A 9,830-nucleotide genomic window follows, 5' to 3' on the forward strand; every position below is an offset into this window, starting at 1 on the left:
TTTTCCGAGGGGAGAAAATTTTTTTTTTTTTTTTTTTTTTTTTTTTTTTGTTATTATGACTGTAAACACTTGAGAAATTTCTGGAAATCTTTTTATAACTCTGATTTCAGAATGGCACATTTTGTTGGTTAAAAACTGCCCCATTGTTATTTAGTGCTTTTGTCAAAGACTTCACTGTGTGTGCGCACTCTGTTAAGGATCTGAGCCACGTTGGGTCAGGTGAGGTGCTGGATGAAGACATCCCCCCTCCCTCAGTGTCACTGCCCAAGTTGGCAGCTCTGCTGAGGGTTTTCAGCACAGTGGTCCGCAGCATTGGAGAGCGATTCAGTCCCTTCAGAGGACCGCCCATCACTGAAGTCTACGTCACAGATGTAAGAACCACCTCCAGGAGAACTTGACTCAGGGCTGAGCAGTGTAATTTTATAAAAGATGCACTACAAATAGTAGTGCCATTCACCTTATTGTGGGGCTGCAGGATTAATCATTTTGTGATTGTGATTTTGTGATCTCAGTCTCGCGTGACAATGATTCTGCCATGTTTGCATTAGCACCGAGATGCCTTACAACAAACCAAGTGCTCCTGCGGCGTTAACCAATAGCATTAATGCGTTATGTCATGATGAAATGAGAAGAGGAGACTGATTTTAAAAAACGAATCCAACGTTTGACATTGTGAGAGATATTCTGTGCCGTTCTGCAACCATTTTTTTTTTTTCAAACGTTGCACAGCCTACCCTATTCACCTACTCCTGAATAGCATTTGAGGCGGAAATAAATAACTTTGTGGTTACTAATTGTAGTTATTGGTTAACACAGCTTAACAAGAAAAAGGGAGCACTTGTTTTGAAGCAAGGCATCTCCGTGCTAATGCAAATATGGCAGAATAATTGTCACATGAGACTGAGATAACACAGGGATCTAAATTACGCCCACAATGTATTGTTGGAGGGTTTAAAATGAAATTTTTGTTCCAATAATAGAGTTTCAGATGGTAATTGTGTTGTACATAAGTGCATCAAAATTCTGCCAGTATGGGAGACTGTGCAAGTCGTTTATCAAACAATTGTTGAAGACTGATTTAATTTAATTAGCTATGTATCTTAAAATTAATTGAATTCTTGGTAGACCAGCTCCTCTGTATCAGCAGGTCATTCCCCAGCAGCGTACCAACATCGGTTTAGCTAGCCACTAATTAGTCGAAGAGTATGCCAAGTTATTCTTATGGGTTTTGTAGCCTATATGTGCTCATCAATAAGGCAAGAGCAGGTATTATTTAGTTTGTATATTAAAGTTGCTAAAAACATGTTCATTAACAAGGTTAACATGTATATATTGTGTTGGTGGTGAAGGAACTAAACATTGGTGGTGTATTTGAAAAGTACACTAAAATATATCTCTATTTTTCACTTCATATTTTTGCATTTGTAACTTTAAACTTATTGGCTGTCATATTGCTGTCAGTCACCACAAACATACTTCTCAGTTTTGGCCCAGAAATTCCTTATCTCTGCTAACAAGAAATTACTTTTCTAAGATATGTTTGATCTCATTTTGCAATTATTTTGACAGCGGGTCATGGAGAGGCGGTCAGATACAGAGAGGGGGAGACCCGTGACAAATGTCAGTAGCTGGAGTCGAGTGACCAACGTCATGCACACACTGTTCATGTGTATATGGTGCACTGTGCCATAACTATTCAGCCATAGGGGCACCCAGCAATTACTTTTCTATTGGTTAACAGACCTATAGCAGATATAGTTAGGCTTATTAACATATCTTCAAAAACCCATCATATTATGCATGAGCGTAACCATTATTGACATTAGCAGTACAGTCTGGGCCAGAGGCAAAAAGAGTCTACCTTACTGCCCCTTTGTAGTATGTGAAATACGTATGTCTTAGTAACATTAAGTGCATTATAGTCAGTATTTTTATATGCCATACCAGAGCTTTTATGGCATCAGAATCATTTTTTTTTTCTCCTGGTTTTGTGTTTTAAGGTTCTGAACCGTGTTCTGGCCTGTGTGACCACGGCGAAGCAGGTCCAGTTCTCTGAGGCAGTTCTCTCAGCAGGGAACGAGTGTGTGGGTGTGTTGCTGGCCAGTGTGGAGCCCTGTGGTCAGTTGATGGAAACCGTACTAGCCTATGGTCTGGACCAGCTGGACTGCTGCCAGGCCTGTGGCACAGACTACAGTCTGGCAGTACTCAGCCTTCTCACTCTGGTACAGTCACTTTTAAAATTTGATCATACCTGTCCTTTGTTAAACATCAGAGCCCGAACTACACTGGTCCAAACCAGTGTTGATCATCTGATAGTGGAGCAGCCTGAACAGATCTTGTTAGGTTTTTTTTTCCCCCACTAGAAGCATAATGGACCAAATGTATTGGACTTCATGCTGAAATTTTCTGTTGTTTGGAATATTATTATTCCTTCTACCAGCCTGTGGCACAGTTTTGTTGGATCAGAAATGAGGTCTGATTTTCACTATTCATTATATATGCCTGTAACTTCAGCCATGTTGGTGTGAAAGCACCTTCCTCATTTATTTTTATTGTCAAGCAGGGCTGTTACTCTCCCTGAAAAAGCCATACAAATGTCAGAGAAGCCTTTTAGACAGAAGGACAGGAATGTATCAGTAGAGCTTCATGGCTTTGTAAGAAGATTTCCTGTAACATTTTATTGAAGTCATTGTTGACTCTGCATTTGTTTTCAGATTGTGGACCAGATCAACACAAAGCTGCCTGCTGTCTTTGTTGAGAAATTGTTGGCCCCTGACTCCCAGCTACTGAAATTACGCTTCCTTCGAGAGAAAGAGGTGTGTGACTGTGAGAGTGACAAGGTAACATGGGTTGATGTGCCAGCATGTAAAACTTCCCATTCAGTCAGTCAGAAGAGCATTGGCGAGATCAACCGCTAAAGTTGCCCAGTAAGACCTGGACAACAGTAGTCGTTCCTATGGGTGTAAGAAAATATCGATACATCACTGTATTATGCTTTGCAATTCTCAATTTTCGATTCTCAAAAACACTATCAATTTTTAATTAATAGTTCACATTCCAAGTAGTGCTATGTTGTTGGATTGTGACAAGTGCAAATGCAGATCCCTGTTCTGACTGCATAAAAAGTAAACTTTTTTTATGTTTATGGGATATTTTATGCACATAGTCGTGTGTTGCTTATTTTATGCCAGTTTTTCTAAAATTAGATTTCTTTTTAAAAACATTGCAGTATATCACCTTGTTCACAATATTGCAATATATCGAATCGTAATTGTATTGTGATGCATATTTTATCGCCAGATTCTTGTCAATACACAGCCCTAGTCAGTCCCAGTTTTATCCCAAAGGTCTTATATGTCGGAGCTTTGTGCAGACTAGTCCCTTTCTTTCACATCAATAGGGAAAACCATGTGAACCTGGCTTTGCACACAAGGGCATTGTAATCTTGTAATCGCAAAGGAACAAAAACTTGTGCCACAAAGCTGGAAACACATTGTTGTCTAAAATATCACTGTATGCTGTAGCATTATGATTTCCCTTCAAGGGGATCTAAACAGGGAGAACAGACCCAGCCTTGAAGTACAAAGCAAAGGATAATAACAAATTGATTTTTGGTCATGTTGAGAGCTGCAGTTTGTCATAGTTGAGGTTAACTTATAATAAAACAGTACAATGTCTTCTAACATGTTTATATTTGTGTGTATGCACTCAGGTGGTGACAGCTGTTCACGGTGTGTACCAGGCACTGCTGAGCCTGAAAAACATTCCAACCTTGGAGGCAGCTTATAAAATGGTATTGGGTGAGATGGCATGTGCCCTGTCCAGCCTGACAGTAACCCTGGAGCCTGCTGGTAGGGCCCTGGTGCCTGACAGCCCCTGTCCCACCATCCAGCATCCTGCTTTCGCCTCCCTTAGCCTACCGCCGGAGAAGGCCCAGTTCACCCTCATCTTCAACCTCAGCACCCTCACCACCATTGGGAATACAAAGAATTCTCTCATTGGGGTGAGCCACTAGGCTTTTCTGTACTGTTGAGCACTCGGTAACGTAACACCCCAGTGTCACGGCACATGTACTGATAAAATTATTTGTTTTACCTCTATGCTTTATTGCTGTACCACCTGCTAGGAGCCCACAGCATATCTAAAGGTCTTTGTTGTCTCTTAAGAAAAGCATGCTGACACATGCTTCATGAGCTCAGCAGGCTTTCCCCCATAGTTTCACTCCTTCACTGTTGTCGTCCACTCAACTGCATACCAGGGCTGCCCTCGCTCCAGTCCTCCTCTCATTTTGGCAATAATACACTGAGTTCAGTTAGTTTCTGTTGATTTATGGTAATGAAAGCAGAAACTAAAACAAAATATTTAATGGATTCAGGGACTTCTTGTTACACTGAGTAGTCCATCATGATCTCGGTGACAAGTTGGCCATACTTCAAGTGTCATATCTCCTCACTTTTTCAGCATTTACCTTCAGGACAGTTATAATAATAATCACCATTATTTGGCCAAGTATGTTACACAAGGAATTTGTTTCCGGTACAGAACCGAGGCAGCCATCTGTGGCGCCAACTCGCATCGATGGCTCTAACCATCGGGGGCAACTTGGGGGTTCAGTGTCTAGCCAAATGACACTTTGACATGTGGACTGCAGGCACCATGATTAGAACCTCCAACCCTCCGGTTGGGAGACGACTGCTCTACCTACTGAATCACAGTCATCCCCTAAGACTCACCCTCTTGAAAATGGCAACCAGTCTATTACAGAAAACATCCTGTGAACATGACATTGTCAAAAGCCAAAATAAATATCACTGCCAATGTATACCCCTAAATGCTTCTCAGCTAAAACAAAGAGGAACTCCTCCTCCTTTCATTAAAAATAAGCATAAACCTGATTTTTAAGTATTATCAAAAATACAAGGAATTTGACTCCAGCCCAATGGCCCCCGATGTGCACAGCAATAAAAACAAAATGAATGCAAAATATATACATGGTAAAAAGCACAAGGTAAAAGAGCAAATGTAGACAGCTGTTCAAGAGTAATAGCCCGGGGGAAGAAACTCTCTGTGTCTGGTTGTTTTGGCCTGTAGCGCCATCCAGAGGGGAGGAGTTCAAAGAGTTTGTATCCAGGATGCAAGTGGTCTGCAGAAATCCTCTCTACCCTCCTTTTGACCCGTGAGGTGTACAGGTGGAGGGCAGGCTGGCACTGATGATTCCCTCTGCAGTTCTGACTCTCCGCTGGAGTCTGTTCCTGTCCTGTTTGGCTGGCGAGCCAAACCAGGCAGGGAAGTAGAGAGAACAGACTCGATGATTCCCCTATAGAACTGAATCAGCAGCTCCTGATGCAGGAAGTACATCCTCTGCTGTGCCTTTTTATGTTTCTTTAGCTTCTCACAGTAGTATGCAGTTGGTCTTTTGCAGCTTAGTCACCAAACCAAAGGAACACTGGTCCATCCCTACATCACGCATCACAGTAAAGGGGAGTTCATGCTTTGTGCATATTCTTGTGTGTATGCATTCCTATTCATACTTCTGTTCTGCCATCTGCCCATGCATGCCGACAGTTTCCAAGTCAGTTTCTAGTGGAGGTCTATGGCACAAATTAATTAGCTAAACCAGGTCCTGGATTTGTAGATGTTACAGTTGGTACATAAATTTCATTGTTGGTTTTAGTGTCTTTATGGGATTTGTGGCAAAATGCCAAAAACATGCAAAAATAACCATCCTTATTCTTTAATGTTTCAGTAACAACATGAACTATTGTGTTATGTGGCCATGTATTCATGTTGAAATGTTTTATCTGTCTAGATGTGGGCATTGTCTCCTACAGTCTTCGCTCTTCTTAGTCACAATCTGATGCTGGTCCACTCTGAGTTATCTGTCTACTACCCTGCCATCCAGTATGCTGTACTCTACACCCTATACTCTCACTGCACCAGGTAAAAGACTGCCTGTGCTTTGTGCAGCAGCCCTGCTGACCACTACAATCTTCTGAATTTTTTACACCTATTTGACTAAGTGGCCTCAATCAGTTTATATGTTTTCTTTCTTAAATATTGAGCTGAACTGTCACTCATTCAAAACCTTGTAGATAATTGTGCCTGGAAAGTACTGCTAGGGTAATACAGTACCTTTGGAAAGCCCTCAGACTCTGTCAACATTTCTTTGTTTTCATGTTCTAGATTTATTTTCAAATCAATTTTGATATATTACCACCTTCATAAAATATGGTGAGTTTATATAATCCTCTAATATTGACAACAATAACCAACATACTTTACATAATATTAATATACACAATTGGTAACAAAATATAATTTGAGGAACAAACGAACATACACCTAACCTGTATTTATGAGGAGTTTGTAATGAAATGCCTCATCATCATCTCTTGAATAGATCTGCTAAATATACACAAGTAAATGTGATATATCAGTTCCTTTAAGGTTTTAATGGCTCATATTCAAAGTCAAGATTTAAGTACATGTTCTGAATAACAGTAACATGTTAAAGCTGCTCTGTGGTTGTTCTTTTTAACTGGCCTTTTATCTCCTCTGTTTGTTTGTCTGTCCAGACATGATCATTTTATCTCATCCAGCCTGTCATCATCTTCACCCTCCCTGTTTGATGGTGCTGTCATCAGCACTGTGACCACAGCAACAAAGAAACATTTCAGCACACTGCTAAGCCTTCTGGGAGGTCTGCTGGTGAAGGAGCACCTCTATCCTGAGGCCAGGTTTTTGTGCTTTCCTGTCTTTGACATAAACACAAACATGCACACACTGTGGATATGTCTCATGTCTCTTATAAGGACAGTCATTTCTTTCACTTGCTCCTTTTCCTTGTCTTAGTCCCATCTACAGTATGTAAGATGCAAGGAAAACATGAGCAGAGAGGACTCGAGGAAACGTGTCCTTAACGACGTGCAACGTCCTCTCCTCAGATCCTTCATTTGAAGTGTCCATTCACCAACTGATTTCAGATAAAGGGGCGTGTCAGTTCACAAAAACTTCCATGAACGATAGTCTCCTGTTGCCTTGGTCATGGCTCCTCCAGCACCATCCTCACTCCTTGGTCCTCAGAACCGATATACTTGGAACGTCGTATGAACAGCATAGGAACGATCTTATAAGAGACATGAGATGTACCCAGTGAAATATTTATCTGCTATAATTCACAATTATTTGGGTTAATTTGAAGTTTTTCTGTGATGTACCAAATGCCAGTCATGGAAGCCAGTCATTTTCAGCAAAACAGTAGTGTTACTGTTACATTTGTTGTCTTGGCTTTAATACTCTTGTTATTCATGGACACCTATTTTGCACAAGTAGACTTTGAAAAGGGTTTTATATACCAGTTATTTTACTTGTTAGGTCTTAAACCAAGACCAGGAGGTTCTGGAGGAGTTTTGGACAAATTCTTCCTTACAGAACGTCTTTAGCTCAGCCATATTTTTAGGGTGTCTGATCTCAGAGTTTGCCACTCCAAATTAGATATTTAGGGTCAGTGTCCTGCTGCACTCAACCCCTACTGAATTTCAGCTGGTGGACAACCACCCTGACATTATCCTGTAAGATTCCTTGATAAACCTGGGAATTTATTTGTATTATGCTCTCTCCACCATACTTCACTGCTGGGATGATGTGTTCATGTTGGCATGGTGTGTCCTTTTACACCATATGTAGTGCTAAATGTTCTTCACAAACTATTCAGCTTTAGTTTCATATGTACACAAAATATTTTACCAGTAGCATTTAAGAGTCTGAAGGTGCTTAAGTGATTTCACTGTGGTTTTTATTGGAGACTAGGAGCCATGCATCATGATGTTTATAGTAGAATCGTGAATAAAGATGTTAACCAGCTGCTATGATTATTTTAAGCCTTAAGCTTTTACTCTGGGCTTCTGTTTTACTTCACAGAATTTTATGTTGTGTATTTGAAGTCATCTTCACTTCTGCAGAGAGTAGCAACAGTACTACATCTTCATTTAGTGGCATTTTTGTCTATCTGTGGGCTGATGAATATCTAAACTTATTGAGATGACTTTGTAATTTAATCGCCCATAGTGTGATAAATAAAATTATATTGTACTGTAACCCTTTCCAGCTTTATGCAAGTCAACCGTTGATCATGTAAGCCTTGTGAGATCTTTTGTTTTTTGAGGCATGGTCTATATCAGCAGATGCTTCTAGTGAATAACAAACTCAGTGTTTTTTTTTTTTTGCTTGTTTGTTTGTTTTATAAGTCAAATAGGTCTAACTCAACTTCCAGTCTGATTTCATTGATAGAACTCCATTTGGCTTAGCTGATGTCATTAGTCTAACGCCTGTATTCTGTATGGACAAGATCACTGTTTGTATGCCATTATATCATAATTGTAACTTAGACTATGAGCTGGTGATATTTTAAGATGTACTGTATATACATAAATCCAGGTATAGGAAAAGTGTTTTCTTGCAACTGGAGATTAAAAAAAAAAGTGAATTTTCCATGAGTATGAAGCAAAGAATTAAAACACTAGGTAATATTACAAACATAACAAAAAGGGACATGATACATCAGGATATGACTAAATGTATTTACCAAGACTATATTTTAACAAGGCACAAACTGTGGGTATAATTGCTGTGATACTGTTGTGTTGGTGTTTCAGGAGGCTGCTGCTGACCTGGGCTCAGGAAATCTGTGTGCTGATGAAGAAGTCAGACACCTATAACCCTCTCTTCTCCCTGCCCTCCTTCAACAAGTTCTGCAAGGGTCTGCTAGCCAACGGTGAGCCCAATATAACCGGTGTTTCCAGGAAATAATTTTTTACAGGATGCCAAGCTATGTTAATTGTTATTTTCAGATGCATTTGTTATTCATCAATAAGACAGAATTTTTCCTCACTGTTTTTTCTGGATAGCTCTGAATGAAGATCAAAGTATCTGCCTTCAGACCTGCCACAGCTTACAGGTCCTCTCTTCATCCCTGTCCACTGAGCTGCTGCAGAGGTGAATGTTATACTTACACATACAAGTCTAAACTGCTTTCAGACCGTGTAAATTAGTTGTTTCATTATTTTTGCACTTGCTTCAGACATGGGGCAAAAAACCTTCTAAGGCCCCTGTTTGTTTTGTGATGTGTCAGCTTACTCTTTCTCTGTTTGTGTGTGTGTGTGTGTGTGTGTGTGTGTGTGTGTTGGTCGGTTGTCCATTAGGTGTGTGGATGTGTGCAGAGTTCAGCTGGTCCACTCAGCAGTGAGGGTGAGGCAAGCCTATGGCAAGCTGCTCAGGACAATCCCGCTTGATGTGGCTTTGAGGTAAGACTTGGTATACAACTGGAGACCATCTACAGTAAAATAGATTGTTCTTCACATAGCAGTTTTGTTTATTGTCTTGTATAGGTATATACCATTCACAACTGGGATTGCCACGACTGAATACTAATCAAGTATATTGAGTTGATTAAAACTGAAGGAAGTACATACAGTATGTTTTGAGGAAAATGAGTTCTTTCCTAGTTTTTTTTTTTTTTATCTAATCCCTGATTGTCTCTGAATACCAGTTAAGCAATTCAGATGTCATTAACTTGATTTAAATGGCCTGGTGTATGCCTCTAATTAGTGATGTTTGTGTGTGATTTTCTTTGTCCACAGTAACTACAGCCACCCCGAGATGAGGGAGATTTCACTGGCCATCCGCCACCACATGAGCCGAGCACCAAGCAGCACCTTCCATCCCCAGGACTTCAGTGACCTCATCAGCTTCATCTTATATGGCGTGCTGCACCGTGGAGGGTACACATCACAGTGACACAAGGATAAGCTACACAGATTTTAGACAAACTG

The 9,830-nt window shown here is 40.4% G+C and overlaps 1 protein-coding gene across 2 annotated transcripts in view; it reads left to right on the plus strand.

The window, feature by feature from the left end:
* The window catches only part of smg1 (SMG1 nonsense mediated mRNA decay associated PI3K related kinase), a 61,776-nt gene that overhangs the window by 13,425 nt on the left and 38,521 nt on the right, over window positions 1–9,830 (plus strand). For both annotated transcript variants that reach the window (XM_020608178.1, XM_020608179.1), the window contains exons 10-19: window positions 198–371; window positions 2,001–2,222; window positions 2,715–2,816; window positions 3,713–4,003; window positions 5,810–5,940; window positions 6,576–6,737; window positions 8,655–8,773; window positions 8,907–8,994; window positions 9,201–9,302; window positions 9,639–9,779. In XM_020608178.1, coding sequence (XP_020463834.1) covers window positions 198–371; window positions 2,001–2,222; window positions 2,715–2,816; window positions 3,713–4,003; window positions 5,810–5,940; window positions 6,576–6,737; window positions 8,655–8,773; window positions 8,907–8,994; window positions 9,201–9,302; window positions 9,639–9,779 — 1,532 coding nt within the window. The remainder of the gene's footprint in view (window positions 1–197; window positions 372–2,000; window positions 2,223–2,714; window positions 2,817–3,712; window positions 4,004–5,809; window positions 5,941–6,575; window positions 6,738–8,654; window positions 8,774–8,906; window positions 8,995–9,200; window positions 9,303–9,638; window positions 9,780–9,830) is intronic.

Source organism: Monopterus albus, unplaced genomic scaffold (genome assembly GCF_001952655.1).
Source record: "Monopterus albus unplaced genomic scaffold, M_albus_1.0 scaffold92.1, whole genome shotgun sequence".
Taxonomy (NCBI): Eukaryota; Metazoa; Chordata; class Actinopteri; order Synbranchiformes; family Synbranchidae; genus Monopterus; species Monopterus albus.